The 24,228-nt window shown below is 30.1% G+C and overlaps 2 protein-coding genes across 3 annotated transcripts in view; both read right to left on the bottom strand.

Annotated features, from left to right (window-relative positions):
- Positions 1-3,284: 3,284 nt before the first annotated feature.
- LOC123302758 (mesoderm induction early response protein 1) lies at positions 3,285-7,416 on the bottom strand. 2 transcript variants are annotated; one of them, XM_044885838.1, is made up of 5 exons: positions 6,805-7,416; positions 5,503-5,812; positions 4,829-4,914; positions 4,361-4,762; positions 3,285-3,863 (listed from the first exon to the last, which is right to left on the bottom strand). In XM_044885838.1, exons 1-5 carry the CDS (start codon positions 7,030-7,032, stop codon positions 3,546-3,548), a joined length of 1,344 nt encoding a protein of 447 aa, XP_044741773.1. In that variant the 5' UTR covers positions 7,033-7,416; the 3' UTR covers positions 3,285-3,545. The 2 variants fall into 2 exon arrangements, with proteins under 2 accessions (XP_044741773.1, XP_044741772.1); XM_044885837.1 differs by having other exon boundaries at positions 5,473-5,812.
- A 3,461-nt stretch (positions 7,417-10,877) lies between these two features.
- Positions 10,878-24,228, bottom strand: part of LOC123303066 (protein dbl-1) — a 37,165-nt gene continuing 23,814 nt past the window's right edge. The window contains exon 3 of the mRNA XM_044886164.1: positions 10,878-12,008. Coding sequence (XP_044742099.1) covers positions 11,155-12,008 — 854 coding nt within the window. The 3' untranslated portion in view covers positions 10,878-11,154. The remainder of the gene's footprint in view (positions 12,009-24,228) is intronic.

Consider the following 24,228-nt stretch of genomic DNA (forward strand, 5'->3'; position numbering starts at 1 on the left):
TTAAAAAAATATTCTTAATTTTCTCGAGTCTCGATTTTCTAGACTCAATTTAATGATTGCGTTGATTAAAAATCGATAAAAATTTAATGATTCCTTATATTTACATTCTTATGAAATCGCTTATGTCATCCAACTCAAGCAAAATTTTTAAGGTTGTTATGAATAAGGAAGGGGGTTAGATACGTTTTTGAAAAACATCATTTTTCACGAAAACCAAAAACAAAAAGGAATGACTTCATATTTTGGTCACTTTTCTTATTTTATCAATAATTGACTGTCAATTTTTGGAATAGGTTTTTGTGAAGTTGTCATTTTTGAGTCTCATGTTATGAATCTTAAATAAGTGTGGTTACCGTCGTTTCCCTATCAAATACAAATTAATAACCCGTCTTCAAACAGTAACTTTAACATTGTTTTTCACTAAAACCAAAAAACAGGAATGACTTCATATTTTAGCTAGGCTTTCCTTTTTTGGATAGCATTTTCTTCATAACAACCTTAAAAAAATTATTTTATAATCAATAATTTGAAATTTCAACGAAAAAATTAAACTTGAAATGATTTGAATTTGAATTGAAAACCAAAACCAGATATTTGACTCTCTAATCGTTCATAATTTGAACATTTCAACAAGAATTGATGAATGAATTGATTTATTTTATTGAAGGAAAGTTCATTTGCATTTGTTCTACTTATAATAAATGCAAATTCTCTATTTTATTATGCTTTTCACTTAAACTTAAACTTAAAGAAAAATGTTCAACTTAAAATGGTAAATAACTTACAAACTACTATTATGCCTTGCGCCTGCGCCTATACTATACAAACATAGTCATTGATATGTTCAAATTTAGTATAAACATTTATTTTTTTGGACTTGAGGGGATTCAACGAAACCAATATTGATCAATAAACCAACCGTTGGAATTGATTTTAAATTGGTCTAATTAGGAAATATTTAGTCTAATTTAGTATTTTCATCTGTTTACAGTCAAAACCAGTTATAACGACTTTGAAAGGCATCCATAATTATCCAAGAATTACGAAAATCGCATTAATTTTATTGTTCAGAACGAATTTTAGCTCGTGGCATCGTTTTCGACAAGCTCAAATTAGCTTAAAGTGATGTTTTTGTGGTAATTGAAGGAAAAATTCTTTTTTCAGGATCGGATTAAGCAACTGTCTAAGAACAGGGCCCGATCTAGCTAATTAGCCGCTCATAACAAAAAATAAAAATACCCCATAAACAAAAATGCTTATATGCCAAATCGTGATGTCATTCAAGATGCCATGACACTCTACACTGTTTTCGAAGTAAAGAATTCAACAAAGGGTTCAATAATTTGTTACAATCTGTTACATACCGGGGAGGTAGGGGTTAAAAAGTCGTTCTTTAGTGTAAATCAGAGAGTAATGTAACGTAAAACCAATTTTTCAAATTAATGATAAAAGTCTATTGGTCGTTATAGTTGACTTTGGCTGTAATTTGCTCGTTTTATTTTAAAAAACTTATTCCAAATATTATTTTTGGATCCAATAAGACACCATTGTTCGGCTGTTTCATGAACAATGTAAAAATGTTTCTTTAAAAGTGCTTTGAACTCAATTTGGGACAACAAAAATCGAAAATCGTTTATATACATCTTAAAAAACGCATGCGCATATAATTTTATTGCAATTTATTTTTACTTATTCTTTAGAAGCGTTTCTTGTCTCATTTTCGACAAATTTTAGTGTGAATTTTTTCATATATCCTGAGAAAACAAATTTTTGTTTTTAGAATTTTTCATTCCATATATAAAATATATGGTTTTTTTTTATTTTCTAGAAAGGTAAACATTCAAATCGAGGGGGGGAAATCGTTATATGTTTATTGCTCCATTTGTTTTAATGATACGTCTCGATTAATTTAGTTTTGTAATACAAGATGGCAGCATTAACTAAAAAATAGTTCCTCTTCATTTGAGCCCTGAGATAAATAGAACTTGTTAAAACTCTGTCACCAAACTTCCAATCCAAAAATTAGAAAAAATTTTGTCGAAGGAACTAAGGAAAGTACCCCTTCATGGTACGTCACAAGATGGTATAGTTACGCCACTGCAACTAGTTCTGGATTTATCCGTTATGGTATCTCGAAAGGGAAGTCACCTAATTGAAAATTTAAATATCCTCGCCCTTTTTACTATCCAAAGAAATTTTCGCAATCTCACGAAGGAAATTTGCAAGTGACACTCGAGTATGAAAACTAAAAAATGAATGATAGACAGAGTAAAAATTTAAAACAAAAAGAAAATGATGCCATCAAGTATCTTGTTTAAATTTAGAATTGAAATCTTTGACATATTTTCAACCTTTCTCAAATACGTTACTTTTACGCGCTACGTTACGTAACAATTACATTTACTAATAAATAAATAAACAAAAAACGAAGTTTGAATTTTATTTACAGCATGCAAAGATTTGTTTTGAGAAAGATTTACGAAAGTAAGAAATAATTGTTATAAATATATATTAAATCTATGATCTAGGATCTACGATCTTTGAGATCAAACAGTTATTTGGGCCATTTTCCAAAAATTATAACTTTTAGAAATCATTTTGTTAGGGTGTTAGTCAAGTATCGGAACAGCAAAATAATTTTATTTTTTATCAGTAATTGTAGCCGGGAACCTCTTTTCCACTTAGGAGTACAGTGTGTCGCATTTAAGATAAAGACACCCTTCACTTTCGTCATTTGTAGAAATATCAATTTGAAAATTTTCACAGTAATACAGAGGGGTTGGGTTACATTTTTTAAGAGAGTTAACAGTAACCTGAACTTTAAACTCAGCCTACTACAGTCAAATAGGACAGATTCTTGAAATTTTGCCAAACGCCAAAAATGGTTGGAGATATCGACAAAAATTATTTAAAAAAGTTTCTTAGAATGTTTTTTTATGCCCATATACCAATTTTCATGACAAAAGTCGCATCTCGTCTTTACTCAAAATTATTACAAGTTTATTTTTTAATTTTATAACTATGGAATGTAAAAACTGGACAAATTGATAATTTAATAATGTTATGTATTCAAATATTTCAAAAAAACTTGTAAAAATTTTGAGTACAGACCAAAATAATTATAAATCCGAATTTAGTCATGAAAATCGGTATATGGACAATATTCGAATAATTTTTTTCGATATCTCTAACCATCTCTGGCGCTAGACAAAATTTTAAGAATTTTGCTGAGTTTAAGGTTCAGGTTTCGGTTAAATATCTTAAAAAATGTGACCCATCCCCCTGCATGACTGTGAAAATTTTTCAAATCGATATTCCAATAATTGACGAAAGTGTGAGGGTGTCTTCATCTTAAATGCGACACACTGTATACATTACAACAATTTTTTTTATCTAAAGGGAGTTATTCCGCTGTTCCGATACTTTTATAACACCGTGCTTCCGGCCAAAAAAGGCAGACGCCGAGTTAAGTTGATTTTAAAAAGAATAAAGTTTATATTTCAGTGAAGCACTGACCACTGACATGATCACTATCACGATCACGATCAGTAATCAGTATTATTCAAATGATTACTACGATCGATCGATGATTTTGTGTCGTTATTCAATTGATTACTTTTTGTTTTGGTATCATTGGTGTTGGTAGCACCACTCCCAAATCCCACATATGGACTGGTGCTACGTTCTTGATTACTCATCTGATCCTGCTCGTCTAAAAAACGATCCATAAAATCCGTGATACCCGGATGTAACGTATATTTTTTCTTTTCCAAACGTGTTTTATTTGCAAATACATCGTGCCGTTCGGTTTTCTTCCACAAGTAATAAAATTGTACTAATTCACCAACGGAACGTGTTCGAACCTGTTACATAACAAACACACATTTAATATTTGGCGCTGCTCCAATGTTCTTTAAACTAACTCGGCTCTAGATCAAATAAAAACAAAAGCCAGAAACAAACTTGTGCCATTTCTAGCAAGTTCGTCAGCTTCACAATTCCCTGGAATGTCCCTGTGCCCCGGTACTCATACCAGGTTTACATTCATTTGTTCCGACAGTTAATTTAAGGACGCGCGACACTCTTGTGCCATTTCTAGCAAGCTCGTTGGCTTCACAATTCCCTGAAATGTTTCGGTGTCCCGGTACCCATACCAGATTTATATTTATTTGTTCTACTAGCTCATTTAAGGACATTCGACAATCCTGTGCTACCTTTGAGGTTTCAAAATTACTGTTTGTCGAGATTGTTTCTCGGTTTTGTGCATTTTTTATTAAATTGATCTAGATTCTGGACGAGGCAAAGTTCAAGGACCATGGAGCCAAAATTTAAAATTTGATAGTCTAAATAAAATACGCACCTTATTCTGTTGAATTAAATGGAAGTCTTTACCATAGCTGCGTAGACCATTCTCAAAGTTACGGCATTCCTCCTCAGACCATAAACTCATGGTTTCCGCTGACGTGATCGCATTGATTCGTCGTCGTCGTAAAGCTTCGTCAATATTATGTCCACATTGTAAGAGCAAGAACAAGGCTTGTTCATCGTCCTTCAAATGCTTGCCAACTGGCAGGGCATAGACGCCAGGACCACGTTTCTTCTTAGCTCGCACTTGTTTCAGATATTCCTCAACTTGTTTTGGTGTTAACGGTGTTGGATCCCATAATAATTTATCGTCGTTTTCATATGGTAATACATCATCGTAACAACATAAACCTTCTGGAATCGCTGCTTGATAATCACTTCCAACCATAATTGTCTTCTAAAAAACATACAAAACAAGATCTAAATAAAAAAAAAACACCCGACTACACAACTAAAAACATACTTTTTTCCATTCGTCTTCATCTGGACTATAATCATAATCATCTTCCTCCTCTTCGATATCAACTTCGCTGTGAGTTCGTGAGACCGCTACAATTTTAAGAAAAATATCGAAAATTTAATTATTGTGGCTTCTGTCTACAATTTTGATTTACAATTAACAGGAACATGCACATTTTTGGAATATTTCAAAAATTTGCTCTCCGACATAATTTTTGAGAAAAAAGCAGTCGTTCCGGATTAAAATAGGCAAAAACTGAAATACAGCGTTCAATGTTTAATTTGATTATGAGTAGTATGAGATTTTTTCTTATCACAAGAGTAATGATTGTGGTACGAAAGATGATCAGTCGAAGGATTAAGAAAACTGGGTTTACGACCAAACTACCTTAACACAAATATTTGAACAATTCCAAAAACAATCACATAAAATTGTACAAACATTTTCGTCGCGATTTTCATAATAAGAATCGTTTTCAAAATTCAAAAAACTAATTCTGTTCAATTAGATATTTGATTTATGGCCGGTGAGTGCAGCCATAGATCAAAAACAGAATTCATGTTAAAAAAATTGATTGATTGCCAAAAAAAATGTATGGCAAATAAAAAAAAATTTTGATTTGTTTGCGACGAAATTTTCTCACTTACACCTAAGAATTCTAGCACCATCTTGCTCACTTTCTGGAGTATCGGAGAGTGGTTCGTACAACTGACACAATGCCGATTGAGGTTTTAAATGTGGTTTGTCTCGTATCGATTGTCGATCACTGTCAATTGTTTCAATGTCTGTTGCTCCACCAGACGATGTGTCCGTTCCCACCGAGCCAGTTAATCGTTCGTTATTCAACTGTTCCATGTTCATACTTGGGTCGTTTATATCACAGTTGCTACCGTTTTCAACTTCAGTACCAGTACCTCCTGAAACTGTTTGTGGCGATCCGTCCAATCCATATAATTTCAGCAATTCTGATAATGGCATATCTCCTTCCTATAAACAGTTAATAACAAGTGAAATTTACAAAATATAAAAAACAACCGACAAATTTTTCGGGTAAGGATCCTAATAAAAAAGTCCAATTGAATTCTGATTCAGATTTCCAATTCATTCCGATTGAATTCCAATTCAATCCAATAGAACCCAGTATGAAATTTCCAATTCTATTCCATTCATGAATTGCAACCAGTTAGAAATTTCTTATTAGTTCTATTGGATTGAATCGGAATTCATTAGAAATTATTTTCCAATTTAACCCGATTCATTTCAATTGTGTGGAGTTTTACGAGAATATGTAACATATTTCATCGAAACTCGTTAATTGGGGGGTTTTCGAGGCAGCTGAACACGAATATCACATTGAAAATGGCCTCCGAAGTATCTGGTGCCTAGGGTCGCGGTATCCACCTCGTCGCTTGCGAGTTTTATGAGAATATGTGCTATATTTCTTTGAAATTTATTACTCGTACGTTTTCGAGTACGCTGAACACGAATATCACTACGAAAATGGTCCCTGATATACCTGGTACCCAAGCCGGGCGGTATATACCTCGTATTTTGTAGTTTTATGAAAATATGTAACATATTTCGTCCACCCTGGGCAACAGGTACATTGAGAGCGATTTTCGTTGTGATATTTGAGTTAAGCAGACCCAAAAGCCTTGACTAACAAAATTAGACTCATTTCAAAAGCAAAATAATTAGGTTACAAACCGGTTTGATCTCAAATTGTTAAAAATTTAACCTATTTTAAAAATGAATGGCACAATTTTTGAGAAAAAAACAGTCTTTCCGGATGAAAATCGGCAAAAATTGAAATAAAATCAATATTTTCGAAGTTTTTTTTTATTTATATAACGTTCAAAGTTTTTAAGACTTATTCTTTCTTCAAATATTTTTCCCACCAGGGTAATTGTGTCCCAAATTTTAGAGGCAGACAGAGGGTTAAAGTTTGTTAAAACATAAATGATACGTAAGGTACTAACTCTCTGTAAATTAGATAATTCAGCATGTGGATCTTGTGCTTCACCAGCGGCCAAAGCTTCTTCTTCTTCCAATGTACGTTCATCGTCGTAATCATCGACCATCATATCCACGGACGGATCAAACAAGCGATCGCCATGGCTCTTGTTTGATTTACCATCAGCTCCCGAACCATTTGTTGTTTTATTGCGATTCACACCGCTATTCTTCAATATTGCACATTGAGACATTATTAATTACAAAAAACATTGAGCTGTTGAGTTGCCAGCTCCAGTCACACACACACCACCCACAATATCAAATCAAACTAGAAAACAAAAACATTCACTCGTACAGTCCCACAAATCAAACGTTTTCTAAAAAGGCGGGTAAAATTTGTTTGAATTGAACAACATTGTGATGAGTAGTCACAGTCACAGTGTCAGTGTTTTGTTTTCAATCACATTCACTGAATCACTTAAAATGATTTAATTTTCTTTTAAATCACTAATTCATTTTCACGTTAAAATTATTTTGTTCACTTCTAAATTAAAATTTCTACGTTTTATGGTTTTACGTTGTAATTATAATTGTTTGATTAGGTTAGAATTACAATTACATTTGCAATTAGAATACGTTTTTACTTACATTTATTAAAAATTATTTTAGAATTTTATATATTTTATTGCTTGTTTTTAAGGTACAATATTAGTTTTAGTTCTAGTTATTCGAAATCGAAAAAAATTAAAAGGTTTTTTATGTTTTTTTAAACTTAGAATCCAAGAGGAAAAGATGTTTTTATTGAGGAAGCGTTTTTATGCGGTAGTTTTTAGTTTACTTTATACACTAAACTCACCAACTCCAAGTCACCACCGGACCAAGACACTTACTCACAAATCACAAATACTCATACAAGTTACAATCACTACTGTCAAATAATAAACTTAACTAAATACTACAAATAAACACAACTTCATTCAAAATCTAATCCCGATTTTCCATTTTTTTCATCATTAAATCTCATGAGTAATCGTAAATTTTATCAACCAAATCAAATTACGCATCTAAATTTAGAAAAAAAAAAGATTTTTGTTGTATCAAGGTCACCGCTTTATTTTTTGAGGATTACATTTACTTTTTGGAGTGACCTTTAGAACCAGGTGTTTGCTTTTTTTTGTTCGAAATGATTGATGCTTTGATTTAATTTTTTTTTTTTGGGTTGAATCCAGAGGAAATTCAAGTATTTTGTTTTTTGAGATGAATCAAATTCAATTAATAGGGTAGGGAGAAAGCTTAGAAATATTTTTGATAATTTTTAATATGGTGTAAAGCAGTCCATATGACTTCTATATGTATATCAAGTATTTAATATAAAATTGATTTAATTAAAATTCAATGTTTATTGTTGCTATATTCTATTGTTCTTTATGTGGCGTCAAATCGTTAAATTTCATAATTCAACAAGTTGTCTCCACAGATTTGTGTCCCCACAACGGCATTTTGTCGAGGTTAATACCCTTAGATTTAGGGAAACTTTTTCGGAGTTTCAACATCCAAATATAATTCGATTAGTTTGGATTAATTGGATTAGTTTTACTACCTACTTAACTTCCCGGAACTTTGAAATCGCCACTCCAATGACACTTAAAATAATTCGTCCGCCATTTTGTTGATACACAAAATGGCGTTGTTGATTTAATAGTTCCTTCGAAATATTTTAATTTAGACAAAAAAGTTGATTGCTGATTCAATCAAACTTTTTATGGCCACCATGCTGAGTATTTTTACCTAAATTTGTTTTTGAAAGGCTCTTTAGATACAATGAAAAAAATATCAAAAATTGAATGAAAATCTTCACATAACATGCGTAACGTAAGTGAACTAACTCACTGACCGCATGATGGCAGCACAGTATTGAATTTACCATTTGAAAAATAAAAGTTATAAAAAATAAAATGCTCATGATGCGAGTGCTGACGGGTTAGTGTCTATATGAATTACTTATACCAGTGATTATTATATTTCTAAGGCTTCATTTGGTGGCTCTTTTATTAAATGTGAGAGGTACACATTGTTCCAAAGTGTTCCAAAAATAAAAAGATGAAAAAACTTACTTTAGATAATTTTGATCTGTACTAATGGTGTATGATTCGCTCATAGGATATAACCCAACTAGTTTATATATGGAGGTAACAACAGTTTATGCAATTGTATATACAAAAGTGTAAATGCTCTGGCATATATTTATTGTGCGTCATTAAAACAACTCGTGATCAGAAGAGTTCCTTCACTAAGGTCATATTTTCTGTTCATTAGAGTTTTATATTAATATATAAAATTTCCACGTAAAAGGACGAGAAGAGTTGACAGTACCAAAAGAGGCACTTTCAATTCGCATACAAATTTTTACATTTAAACAAAATTTTGTACGGCAACCTATTTCTGCCGGTCCTAAACTTGTGTTGCTATGGGGAATTGTCTCACTTACCTAAAAGCCTAAATGAATTTTTACACCAAAAATTTGGATTAAGGAAAATGGAATGGGAAAAAGAAAGAAAATCAAATAAATTTTTTAATTAAAATAAAAACTATATTTTAAAAAAATACAATTATTACAAATTCGTCATTGAATGCGGAAAACTTAAATCGTAAAATTTGTAACGTAACGAAATGTAATATAAAAACGATTATTACGCTCCTGTTTTTATAAATACAAAACAAAAAACATGCTTCATGCATCGATTGACGATTACAAAAACATTTTTAATAAATATTTAGCTTCTTATAAATATAAATCATTCCTGTTCGATAAATAAATTAAAATCGAATTTGGGGGGAGGTGATTGCTTTTAATACTTTTAAAACATTGAAGAATCTTTGTATCAATTTTTTGGTGTCCTGGCCGAATTTTTGGATCTTTTTTAACTTTAGTCAAAAATTTGGCCTACAAAAAATTCATAATATAGTTTGTGGAGAATTTTTTGGTTTTATTTTGACTTTGTGTATGAGTTAGGGTTTCCACCTGTCCAGATTTGATCGAGAGACTCCAGAAATCGATCATGTAGTTTATCCCGACTAATGGTAGTTAAAATAATAGGGAATATTCATGAAATTTAAATTTGGTTCAAAGTTTTTCGTAATTTTATTGGCTGGACATTTGAACTAAACCATTCTTTTAGTAATTAATATCTTTTTAATTACTTAAAATTATTTAATAAAAGCACAAATTTAGTGAGAGAAATTAAAATTTTAAAACGGACGTGACGTCATAGTATGTGTCTTGTCAGACTTGTTGACATACTGTCTGGTATTAATTACTTATATTTTGTATGGTATTACCATGAATATATACTATAATTACTACATACGTGAGTATTACACCTGTAGTAAACAGCACATTGAACTGTCACCAACTAAAAACTTAACATATTAATACGTCATCAACAGAGAGCGCCTGCGTTTAAACTTCTCAAAGTTATTCTCTACTTTAAACATTTTTTTTACATCTAATTACAGCATTTTCAAACAGTATTTATATAAAAATATAAAAAAAAAATTCATGAATATTCCCTATTACTGTCAAACTGTCAAAATTACGACGCCATTTTGTGTACCAACAAAATGGCGTCGTAATTTTGACAGTTACTTGGAAATGTTTTTATTTGAACAAAGCGGTTGGTTTTTGATTCAATCAAACTTTTTTATGGACACCCTGATAAGTATTTTTACCTAAATTTGTTTATTTTTGAAAGGCTCTTTAAAAAAATATCAAAAATTGAATAAAATTCTCCATATAACTGACTCACTGGCCGCATGATGGCAGCACAGTATAATGAATATTATTTATTTGACATATTAAATGCAATTTGATGAAACTTATTTTGAACATGAGGTAATTGAAAATCGATAATAAATTAAATAAATTAATAAATACAGAATTTTTGTTTCCATCTTAATTTAAAATTTCTTGAAGAGACCTAAAATCCCATATCATTATTACAAGTTTAAAAAACGAGTCCTCTTTCAACAAGAAAAATGGTAACGTTTTGAATCGATTTGGACAGGAATAATTTTTGAGATATGGAGATATGGGATTTTAGTTACTTCGTACAATAATTATTTAAACTAATTTTAGTTTGACCAAAGTAATTAATTAGATTTTAGATGAATAGTTCCAGTAAATGGCACTTTTTACTCCACGCTTTTCATCTTTCATCTAATTTAGAAAATTTCACACTCGTATTCGATGAAAATTGGAGTGAGTATCCAGACGGCTAGTTTCGTGACTGTACCAACTCTTGGAGACTCCATTTTGATTGAAGACGAGTGTTAACGACAGGTCAGAGTGACAGAGACAAGACAAAATAAAATATTTAAATACATGCACAATCAACAACAGACATTTTCGGCCATTTTGTAACTTTCATTTTATTATTTTTATCCAAGTAAATAATTTGCAGCGAGGAGTATTTTTTTGGTGCACAACATGGTTTCGGAGCACGTCGATCTTTCTTCCACACCAAACTCTGTATGAGAGCATGTTTGTTCGCTGGATTATATCGTACCGGACAATGTCCTTTACAATATCCAGCATCGTATGACTTTGGTTCCAAAATGAATTCGAACGATTCTAAATCCTTGAAGGTCACGCTTAATGGATATCGACAGCATTTTGTAGTGTTCTGATTATTACAATATGGTCGGATATTCTGTCGACTTTTTCGACTACGTAATTGTAATTTTCTATGTTCGGTGTTGGTTGTTCGTTTGATCCGTTGTAATAATAAATTTTGTTTTTTACTTGGTTGTTCAATCGTTATTAATATATTTAAATATGCTTGCTGATTGATTTGTAAGGGCGTTAAACTACGTTTACATGTATCACAAACTACAATTAATTTTAAACTACTTAAATTATTTATTAAATTGGATTCAACCGTTGATTCCACATCGAAATCAATCCATCGATCTTCTAAATCTTTGACTTCATATTCCTTCGATATAATTAATTTACCACTATTACTATTCGAACTAGAATTATCTTCATTTAGACTACTTTCACTTGCATCGTATATTTTTAAATTTATTTTATTATTTACAGTTGGTATTACAGTTGGCATTAATATTCGTAGAGAAGCACGAGTGATTTCGAGCACAGAATCATCTGAACTGTATTTTTCGTGTAATTCATTTATTGGAAATATTAATGTGTTACCAGCAATTGTATCTGAAACAAATAATTATGTAATATTAGTAAAATTTCACGTTCAGAATACTTTATTCTATATACAAAGTGGTTCAATCAGGGTCGGTTTCAGACTAACATAATTAAGGTGAAAAAATTTTGGTTTATTGTACGGTACATACATATTAATCAAATACATGCTTTGTACTCAAATAATGTGATTTTTTTTAGCTTTATAATATCACGCAACTACAAAAATATATAATATATTGTGTGCAAGTGATGCTTATAAATTTGATAATATAAATATCTCTCTTCAATCATTAATAAACTAACTAATTAAGAACTCATAATTAAGTCAAAACTTAGTTTTTATATAATCGACAACCTTATTTTTTTACTTGTCCCGATTTATTCAATGATAAAAGACTCCAGACCTCTTTTAAAGGTTGAATCCGTCTGTCCAATAACCTGATTCTCTTCTGTACACTTTGAGAAACAAGTATATACCAAGAAAATCAAAAGAAAAAAATTTCCATATTCCCATTAGCTTGAAATGCTGAAAAGTAGAATTTCACCGGTTTATTCAGGGTCAAGAGCCTCTAGATCTTTCTTAAAGGTCGAGCCCGTCTGTCTAATCACCTTCGAGAAACAAGAACATACCAAGAAAATCAAAAGAACAAAAATTTCCATTAATTTGAAATGCAGAAAAGTCGAATTTAACCGGTTTATTCAAGGGCAAGAGCCTCCAGAGCTTTCTTAGAGGTCGAATCCGTCTATCTAATCATTTGGGTCTCTTTTGTGCACTTCAAGAAACAAGTACATACCAAGAAAATCAGAAGAAAAAAATTCCCATTAATTTTAGAGGCAGAAAAGTAGAATTTCACCGATTTATTCAAGGTTAAGAGACTCCAGACCTTTCTAAAAGATCGAGCCCGGCTGTCCCAATCACTTGGGGGGGAGGGTGATGTATCCAAGAAGGAAAGGTTTAAGGAATGCAATAAAGTCTTAAAAACGAAATTTTATGCTTGATAAAGTCCCAAATTACTTACAAAGAACGTTATATAACTATCGATAGTAAAGACTCCATTGAACAATTTGCCATAATAGCACTTGGTGCATATTAACCTGTCCATTTTCTAGGTATATCCCAAACCATAAAATGAAAATGAATTTTTCTTGGTATGAGTTTGTTTATGTTTCAGTTTCAATGAACTCTCATAAAAATTAAGTAAACGTTTTATCACAAATATCAAATGAAAATGACTTTTTCGTATCTCGTATCGATAACTCATTATTTATTTTTGAATCAGTTCAACTTTATAGGTTATTTTCAAAATTTTGTGGAATTTGTAAATAAACAAAACTTTGACATATCAAATAATGATTTGCTTGGTGGGTAAAAACGTTTACTGTTATTTCTTAACATGTCTGTAAATTAAAGTTTGGATATACGCCACTAGATGACTACAGTAGTTTTCTTATTTTGTAAAACATAAATATTCAACTAGCAAAAGGTCATGAATATAATTAGTTTCAGGATATGATGGTTGGGAGAATCCAGGATTTTTTTTTATGGAAAGCCGGTGATACAAAAGAAAATACACCACCAATCATTAAATGAACACGATTTTTGTATTTTATGCGTCAAATTTACTATAAATACCGAATTTTATCTTTCGAAGTAAAAAATTATTTGTAATAAGAGTACATTTTTTCTCGATTTTCCCTTCGTAAAAATCGGAAAAATTATGAAAATTTTTATGTTTAGGAATAAGATAAAACTCATTATTTAAGGTAATTTTGACCCAAAAAATACAAATATCGGGTTCATTTAACGCTTGGATGTCTGGTTTTAGAAATATCGCCAGAAATGGATTCGTATGTAAGGATTTCAGGCAATATCTCAAAAATTAATCGCCTAACCGTCGTATGAATCCGATTTTTGTTTTTTTTGGGTCAAAATTACCTAATATGATAAGTTTCATCGAGATCGGAAACAAAAAATATTTTGTGATTTTTTCGATTTTTTCGAAGGGGTACCCCTTAAAAAAATTCCAAAAAATCGAGAAAAATTTGTGATCTCCAATTTTGATAAAACTCATTATATAAGATAATTTGGACCCAAAAAATACAAAAATCGTGTTTATTGGACCGTTAGATTAATAGTTTACGAGATATCGACTGAAATTCCAGTTGAAAGAACGATATCTTAAGAACCACGTTCCCTACCGTGAAATAAACCCGATTTTTGAATTTTTTGGACCAAAAAAACCTTATAAACTGAGTTTTATCGAATTCCAATTCAAAAATTTTTTCGTGATTTTTTCGATTTTTTTTGAAGGGGTACCCCTTAAAAAAATTTCAAAAAATCGAGAAAAATTTTTGATCTTCAATTTCGATAAAACTCATCATTTAAGGTTATTTTGATCCAAAAAATAATATAAACGGGTTAATTTCACGGAAGGGCGGTTTGTTTTTAAGATATCGTTAAAAATTCCATATATCGAATGTTATCTCGAATCGATTTCAGAAGATTTCTAAGAACATATTTAAAACACATCCTTTCCCCTTCCTGTTGATCTTAAAAACAGTACATGTGTCTATATTTCCGCGTAAAATATGAGTATAAAATGCACAAATAATGAATATACCTAATTAATATGTGTGTTTGATTAATTAATTAGAGTCATTTGTATTTATTAACTAATGAGTAATGTTAAAGTGTTGTGTGCTAATTACTAGAATATTAATTTGTAGTATTTAGTAAGTCCTTGTTACTCATTAAGGATGTACGAGCACCAGAGAAAAGTTGGAAAAAAAACTTGATTTGGTTAAATAAAAAACCTGAAAATTTCGAAGGGGGGATGCCTGATTATTTAAATAAAAAATATGACTTCAAAATTAAGAGAGTAGAGCCTAAATGGCCGAGCGGTCTAAGGCGTTTGACTTTGACTGTTTGTCCATTTAGACATAGGTTACGGGTTCGAATCCAGGCAGCGGCAGTGTAAACAATTTATAATTAATGGGAGTGCATAATTGATCACATTGTCGTCGCTTGGATAAGAACGAAGTAACCGAATCCACCCACATCAAAATGTAATTGTAAATATGTTTGTAATTAAATAAATAAAGATTAACAAATAATGATATGGGTGGCCTCTGTTATAGGCGTATATGTCAACATTCATGAAGTTTATAATAAAATTCATCATTAAAGTTGAAAATAAGATAAAAATAATTTCAACCACAAATCTAAACTGGCCTTGGCACTTGTACTTCCTTAATAAAAAATGATTTTAAACGTACTGCACTGCATTGTACTGTACGGTTTAATGAACTGCATTTATTCGATTTACATGAAGCATTTAGCATCCAGCATTAAATGACACACATTATTATTCATTACATTCTAAATTTTAAACTAATTACTATTTTAAGGTTGATCTGCCAATTTTTTATTTTTTCGATTAAGATGTTTACAAAACTCTTCGAGTGTTTTAATTTTTATACCATGTGTATATGGAATTTATCAATGTATACTAAGTTTACTCCCAAGTTTGTAACGCTTAAGGTGATTGTAAACCAACGGTATTGTAAAAAAGTCCCGATGACCTAGGAATTTTTTGTGATTTTTGTAAACTTTGTATTTATCAAAAAATGTATTTATAAAATTTTATTGAAATCCCGAGTATTATACAATCCTTGCATATATCCTTAAATAGATTAACAAAAAATGAAAAAAAAAAGTTGAATCAAATATGATTTAACCTTGATTCAATTTTTTATAATCTCTGTGTACTTATAAACATTGTAAACAAATTGATTGCGTGGTCCGTGGCCTGGTATTTATTACATAATTAAACGCAACGCACTTTAATCATTTGAGCTCCCATCTTATAAAAATTATACAAAATTTTTTGAAAAAAAATAGTATCGACTCTAAAAAAAAAGCACAAACAAGTAAAATATAATTTTAAAGTAAGTATTACCATTAAAAATTTCCTTCAGAACAATTACGCTTTGAAGTAGACGCCAATGAATCAATCGTTAATGAATCGATCGTGGAAATTATTTATTGGAGTAGATATTTACTTAATCCGTCAGCACTCGCAAAAAACGTTAAGTAATCTTTAGTCGTGTGATAAGAGATTTACTAACGTGTTCTGCACATGAGTTAAATGTTTCCCGCGTTAAATATCCTTTAACTTTGTAAATCATAACCTCTACATAATTTTATATACATTTATTTTTAATGCACTGGCTAATTAAAAATTATTTAATTATGTGATTATTGAATGATGTTTGAGGGTGAAAATATTGGAGCAGAGATTAAATTTATTTACTGAATACGACTTATATTAAACTAAAGAAAGTACACGAATAGGTCCGATAATTTCCGAAGTGAATATTTTTTTGAGCACTCATACGAATTGAATTGCTAACCTCCTTTTTTGAAGTCGATAAAAATGATACGAAGTTGGACGTAGCATGTATTCACGTAGATTAAACGCAATGATGTTCACATGACAGGTGTTTTAAAAATTTTTTTTAATGGATTGTGAAATTAATAGTTTTGTATATTTTCAATAATCAAACTCAATGCAACTTTATTTTTGTTCCCGTTAAATTTTATTTTAAATACTCCTCAGATATTGACTCAGTAATATGGACCGTGTGAGGCTAGCCTTAAGATTTACTGTATTTAAGGTAGTACGAAAACAGGGCTATGGAGTCCTAGTCCCGGAGTTAAGCACATAAATGATAGCTAGCGAAAAATTGATATCAAAGCTGAAAAGAATGACCCAAAATTAGTGGGTTCCAAAAAAAATTCCAATAAGATCGGATCAAATTTGCCTGTATTATCAAAAAAAAGAATTTTTTAACTTTATGACGTCATCAGAATCCAAAAAATTTAATTTTTCTCTATCACATCCAAAATTTACCCAATTTTGATAAACCAAGTATGGAATCCTACTAAATTTGGGTCGTACTTTTCAAATTTGTTGTCAAAATAAACCTAGCTATAATAGATTTCAAGAATTTGGAGTCCTGGTCCCGAAATTAAGCCCATAAATGATAGCTAGCAAAAAACTGACATCAAAGCTAAAAAGTTCGACCCAAAATTAGTGGGTTTGAAAAAAAATTTCAATAAAATCGGATCAAATATGCCTGTGTTATCAAAAAAATTGAATTTTTTAACTTCATGACGTCATCAAAATCCAAAAAATTTAATTTTGCTCTATCACATCCAAATTTTACCCAATTTTGATAAACCAAGTATGGAATCCTACTAAATTTGGGTCATACTTTTCAAATTTGTGATCAAAATTAATCTAGCTTTAATAGATTTCAAGAATTTGGAGTCCTGGTCCCGAAATTAAGCCCATAAATGATAGCTAGCAAAAAACTGACATCAAAGCTAAAAAGTTCGACCCAAAGTTAGTGGGTTTGAAAAAAAATTTCAATAAGATCGGATCAAATATGCCTGTATTATCAAAAAAATTAAATTTTTTAACTTCATGACGTCATCAAAATCCAAAAAAATTAATTTTGCTCTATCTTTCCCAAATTTTACCCAATTTTGACGAACCAAGTATGAAATCCTACTAAATTTGGGTCATACTTTTCAAATTTGTGATCAAAATTAACCTTGCTCTAATAGGTTTCAAGAATATGGAGTCCTAGTCCCGGAGTTAAGCACATAAATGATAGCTGGCGAAAAATTGACATCACAGCTGAAAAGAATGACCCAAAATTAGTGGGTTTCAAAAAAAATTCCAATAAGATCGCATCAAATTTGCCTGTATTATCAAAAAATAGAATTTTTCAACTTTATGACGTCATCAGAATCCAAAAAAGTTTAAATATAATATTTAAATAATAAAAAAAAAATAAATTTGTTCCCGGAAATACTTCTGTATTACGAGTATTTCCATAAGAAACATTGTGATGGCGCCAAAATGTGGTACTCATGAGTCATGATTCATAAAACGATTACATTGTACGTCCTGTTTGATTGTTTGCCAAAAATAAACTCATTGAGCCAATCTTTCTATTTGTACAGTTAAATCCTTCCAAAAATGATATTAAAACTCAGTAAATAAAGTCGATTGAGGCAATAAAAAAAGGCCTATTTTTTCATTCCAATTTTAATAAAGTAATAAAAAATCATACTGAATGCGGCCCATTCATTTTTTAAGATAGTAATCCTTTGTGATTAGATGTGACCTAATTTACATTTATTAAAATAAACAAACAAATCTATTTGTAATAATTCTATAGTTGTGATACTGATCTATTAAAATAAAATGAGTCATTTGAATAAAATCAGACAAATTATGATGAACATTATTAAGATTGATTAATAATTCACAATCGAATCGTTGGTCACTCAATCAGTGATCATGATCAGAGCACCATGGTCGGCATTCTTTGACTAAATAGAAGTTGAATGTAAATTGGTGTGAAACTGTAAACACTACTCAACTAGTAGTATTCAGTATTAGGTGTTAAAATATAGAGTGTCTCGAAAAAGTATATATAAAGTCATTTTTTTATATCCGATTCAGACCAAACTCAGTATATAAGGTAATATTGACCCCAAAAATACCTATTTTATCAAATTCCTATTCAAAAAATTTTTTGTGATTTTTTCGATTTTTTTTGATGATTGAAGAGAGATATATATATATTATCAAATTTATAAACATCACTTGTACACAATATATTTTTGTAGTTGCGGTCGTATTGTAAAGCTAAAAATAACAGATTATTTGACTACAAAGCATATATTTGGTTTATATGTATGTACCGTACAATAAACCAAAACTTTTTTATTATACTGTAGGGGAAAAATTACCTTAAATGCAATCACCTATAATGAAATTTTCCTCTTGTTAATTTTTGAGCTTAAAAAATCTCTATTGCCTGTACTATAAAGTATTTGATGTTGATCAGTATTCAGTATTCAGTATTCACTATTCACGTATTCAGGAGTTATGGATTTGAGGGGGTTGGTATAAGGACGTTCATATACAATAATCATAATCATAACATAACATAATATTCTAAAAACAAACTGAACTTACTAAAAATAAGTTTGAGTTTAAAAATATTGAAATATTTTATTTATAACACACCTACTCTAACATTTACATTCATACACTAAATATTTGGCTAAATCATTCACAAATTAATCAATACCGAGTGTTTCAAAAAATATCTAACGTGAATATTGAATAGGGTATTCTACTATTTTTGAAAAAGTACCTCAAATTGTTGATTTTGTTAGTAAAAAGCCACAAAAAATTTATTTCGGAAAAATACACAAACTTTCTTGCCACAAACTTAAATTTTAAACCTTTTTTAAACTGTCAAAAACGCGGGCATCCAATTTGATGACGTAATATCGGTATCACTATACGAAATAACACAAATAAGTTTGACAGATATATTCATAGACATCTGATTATAATAAATATAAATACATATTATCTATAGATATATTATACCCAGCTGTCTACACTGAACTAATTGATGGTCTATGACTCATACCGCTATGACATCACAGCATTGCTTACCCGCGTTTTAGGTCACGTGATATACAGTTTAAAAATTACGATTTTTAATTTAAATATTTTAAAAGAAAAATGTGCTTTTGTCCCAGTTGACCTATGGTGCTCATTTACGAAGTCAACCGTCCTCTTTTTACGTCCTCAGCACGCTATAAAAATTTAAGCTTGATATCTTTTTTCGATTTTGAGTTATCGTGTTGACAGGCAGACAACCGAAAATGGACTAATTAGGTGATTTTATGATCACCTGTTAATTATTTTATAAAAATATTAATAATCCTTATTTTTTATGAAAAAAAATGTTGTGTTTTGTTATCTACATATCATGATTCATCATTAGAAACCTGTAACTATCGAAAAACTTAAATTTAACACTTTAGTGTCCCTCAAATGAGTTAAAAACAATTGTAAGCATGATTCTAACAACGCGACAAAGCTATTATGTCAGTGTTAACCATGAAATAGAATTCAAGTGTGGAAAATCAAAACTAAAAAATTTAATATTTATCTGTTGTATTTGTGCTTGTACACCCTGTAAATTTTTTCATTCTTTTATAGATGAACACATTTTTTTTGTCTGCCCACTATTCTCTAACTCCGACCACCAAAAAACATGTGACCATCGTGAACCATACCAAAAACAATAATATATATTTTGTTCTTACGTCAAAGAGACGCGAACGTGAAAATCCCAAACTAGTTCATTTTATTTGTTTTCTTAAATAATAATAAATGTACCGCATCTTTTTTCTTTTCTCTTTACTTGCCTCTTTTCATCTCTTCACCTGCGTCATGTTGTCCAGACGTCCAGTAAGTGTGGATAACAATTGGTTTGTTTCATCATAATTCATTTAATTAATAATTTTAAATATTTTTCAAACAAATCATGTTATGCCTTTGATATTTTTCTCGTACTCAGAAGAGTATCGATTTCGGAAAAGATGAGAAATATTACGTCGATTTCAATTAATAACACAGACAATAAAGAGTTTTTGAGCTCAAAAGTTACGCGAATAATTTTTATACAAAATTGTCAGAGCCTAAATGGCCGAGCGTTTGCCTTTGACTGTTTGTCCATTTAGACTTAGGTTGTGGGTTCGAATCCAGGCAGCGGCAGTGTGAACAATTTATAATTAATGGGAGTGCAGAATTGATCACATTGTCGTCGCTTGGATAAGAACGAAGTAACCGACTCCACTCACATCAAAATGTAATTGTAAATATGTTTGTAATTAAATAAATAAAGATTAACAAATAATGATGTGGGTGGCCTCTGTTATATTATTATTATATACAAAATTGTCTGAGATATGGTAATTTTTTCATATCATTATATAAGCTATAATGTGTCATGCGTCATTATATAATTTGATACAGTGACATGGAGAAAAAAACCTGGAAAAATGGCGCAATTAAAAAATATTTGGCCAAAAAATTTTGATCCATGAGAGGACAGCTACCCTGATCTGCTTTCTTCTCGGCATACCCATGGACATGACTATAATAATTGAGACTAGCGAGTAATAACCACAAATAAATTTTATATATGAATGTTTATTATTACATGAAATCGACAATTAGTACATAATAAAAGTTATCATTGTTTTATTTTACAGTGCAAATCGGTTTTAACGACCAACTGAATTCGAATATAAATACAAATGTGAACATACCGTTTATAACGGCATCGTATAAAAGGACATATCGGTTATAGCGGTTAACTATTATTACAATGAGTCATCTATAAAGAACAATATCAATTATTTTAAACATGACTTAATGAATTTTGACTTGTATTTAAAGGGCTAATTTTATTAAAAGCATGAAGTTATTCAATAAATTTTCCGTGCGTATAGCGACATCTATGGATACTTAATGAAACTATTATCATAGTTTTGATCCAATACATGCCACCAAAACTATGAAGTTAGTCGATAAAGCTCACTTTGTATAGTGTGTGATGTAACGACATCTATGAATATTAAATGAAACTATTATGAAAGTTATGATCCAATAGATTTGATTTGTTATGTTTAACTAGTTGCATTTGTTATGATTCTAGAACATTAAACTCATCCTTTTCCGAAAAAAATTAAAACCCAGTGTTTCAAAGACAAGCTGAAACATCATCGATCAGGTTTTCACTTTTCCTTGGATGAGTTTTAGTGAAAGTTTTGTGAAACTAGATCTAAGTGACTTTTTTCTTAGGATACAAATTAAAAGTAGATATCGTTTAAAACGACTATCGGGCATAACAATCAAATTGGGGATCCACTGAATGTCGTAATAGCCTGTTTTCACTATATTTGATTTGTTAATGACTAAATTTAGACAATTCAATCATTTGTGTACAACAAATCAATAATTTTTATAAAGCATTGCTTACACTAGAACAAATACGATTTAACATTCATCAAATTACTATTGATTTTAGTGTCCTAAGTCTACAGCTTTACCACCTGCGCCAAAAATATGCTAAATGTTATAAAAATGATCAATATGTTTATTTCAAACCCTCTGTTAACTGGTAACAATAATTTTCATGAAGTTGGCTCAATCACATATGGACTAGACATGATAGATATGCGATCATAATAACCAAATACTCTATTTAAGGCAAACGCAAAGAAGGTTTCTTTTAATTGATCGATTCGCTTTATTTACACGATTATATATTCCATCTAAGTACAATTTTATTTCCCATCCATAAAATGCATGACTTTAAACCTAAAATCAATCTCTTTCATAGAAGTAATGATTTTGTTTATTTAACTTCAGTGATTTTGTATCAATGAATTCATATTTTAAATTCAATTCCATTTTATTGTAAATACAAATATTTAGCTGTACTTGTTCCAATCATTATTAAACTGTTTGAAAGTATTTTTATTTCAATATGAAACTTCGGGATAAGGTTGTCATTATTTTAATTTTTTTTCAGTGAAAAGTTTTGGGAAATAATATTGATAATAATAAGTAATAGAAATGGAAGTAGCGTGAGTAAATGTAACATAACATTTATATGAAATAAGTTATTTATTATTAGTATTATTAATGATTGGAAATTTGTGTTCCCCTCAAACTCGTGTACCTTAGCTAGGCAAGCAATTAGATCCTAGATTATTATTTTTAGTATTTTTAGTAATGATTGTTCTTCAAAATATCTCTTTTTAGAGGTGACCGCGGGCGATCCTAACCACCACAAGAATGACTAATTTTTGTTAATCATTTCTATAATTTCAATCAGATTCAGAAATAAAACCAACCGGATCAGGATGTAATGTACACAGGTATACAGAACCTTGATTATAAAACTTCTTTGAAAAATTTTCAACCGGATATCCGTTTGGGAATTTTCTTTTTACTTAAGTGACTTTTTTCCATTTATTTTCATATCTACAAAATGCCCTATTTCATAACAAAAACAATAAATTTTTTATTCAAATATTTTGATTATAACATTAAGGGGGGCGGAGCGAAGGGGAGGGAGTTTAGTATTTGAACAATTTAAAAATATTCTTTTGTTTACATTTCTAGCTAAAAATATATTCAATACATTTTAAAATAGACGAAATTTTCGAAGAATTTATACCAAATTCTATTCAAAAATTTTTATTGCATGTCTCACGTTTAGTGTTCCTAATTTTATTAAGGTCCTCTCGTGACTTTTAAAATTACCTCGGTTTATGTAGGTACATGCAGTGGTGTAACTATGCCATCTGGGACCCGTGGCAAATTATTTTGATGGGACCTTATCAGTAAAGATCGTCACGTTGTAAGTAGTTATCCAACACTAATAACAATTTTATTTTCAAGAGCATGGGTTTATACATTTACAAAGAATTAACAATTTAATTTCAATAAGATATTTATTAAGAAAAATCTTTTCTTCGAGCTTTGTGTTCCGCAAAAGTGGCTTTAACATCATCAAAGTTTAAAGATTGGGTCATAAAATTTTCAAAAGACAGAATAGCCAAGTTAGATAAATCTGTCTTGTCCCATAGAATTTCTTAAATAGGTTTTTATTAATTTTAGTTTTGAAAATGTTCGTTCAGCGCTAGCTGTAGTCACAGGAATTGTAACAAATAACATCAATGTAGTGCATAGTTCAGGAAAGCTGCAGGACATAAAATGATTCTTTATTAAAAATTAAATCAGCAAGGTCTCTAATACACGAAGATTTTCTATTTCGTCTCTGAAAGTGGACCGAAAACTGAGCATTTTGAAAATTTTGAGTGGACGTATTAGAATTAAGATGTTTGCGCCTGAAGCACGCTGTAATAAACTTATATTTAGCTAATTTTAGAAATCACATCATTAAATTTTAAATGAATGTTATTAATAATAGATATTAATATTACCTACAATGTTTTTATATTAAATATAATTAATTAGTAATTAAAATATCTGTGAAAATTAATTTTTCACATTATAAAAACAACTCAATAAACTTTTCTCTGTCTTTATTGAGACTTCAAAAATTTCATTTGTTTATTTTAAAAGCATAAATTCATTTTGTTTATGACATTTTTGAGAATATTTCACATTCTTTTTTATTTTATATGAAAATTCTATCAGAAGTTATTATTATTAAACATGTGAAAACAAACAATTGACTGAGTAAATTGTTGAAATACCATGTATAGAAAGTGTTGATTACTCTATCACATTACACATACATACAT

Source organism: Chrysoperla carnea, chromosome X, assembly GCF_905475395.1.
Source record: "Chrysoperla carnea chromosome X, inChrCarn1.1, whole genome shotgun sequence".
Taxonomy (NCBI): Eukaryota; Metazoa; Arthropoda; class Insecta; order Neuroptera; family Chrysopidae; genus Chrysoperla; species Chrysoperla carnea.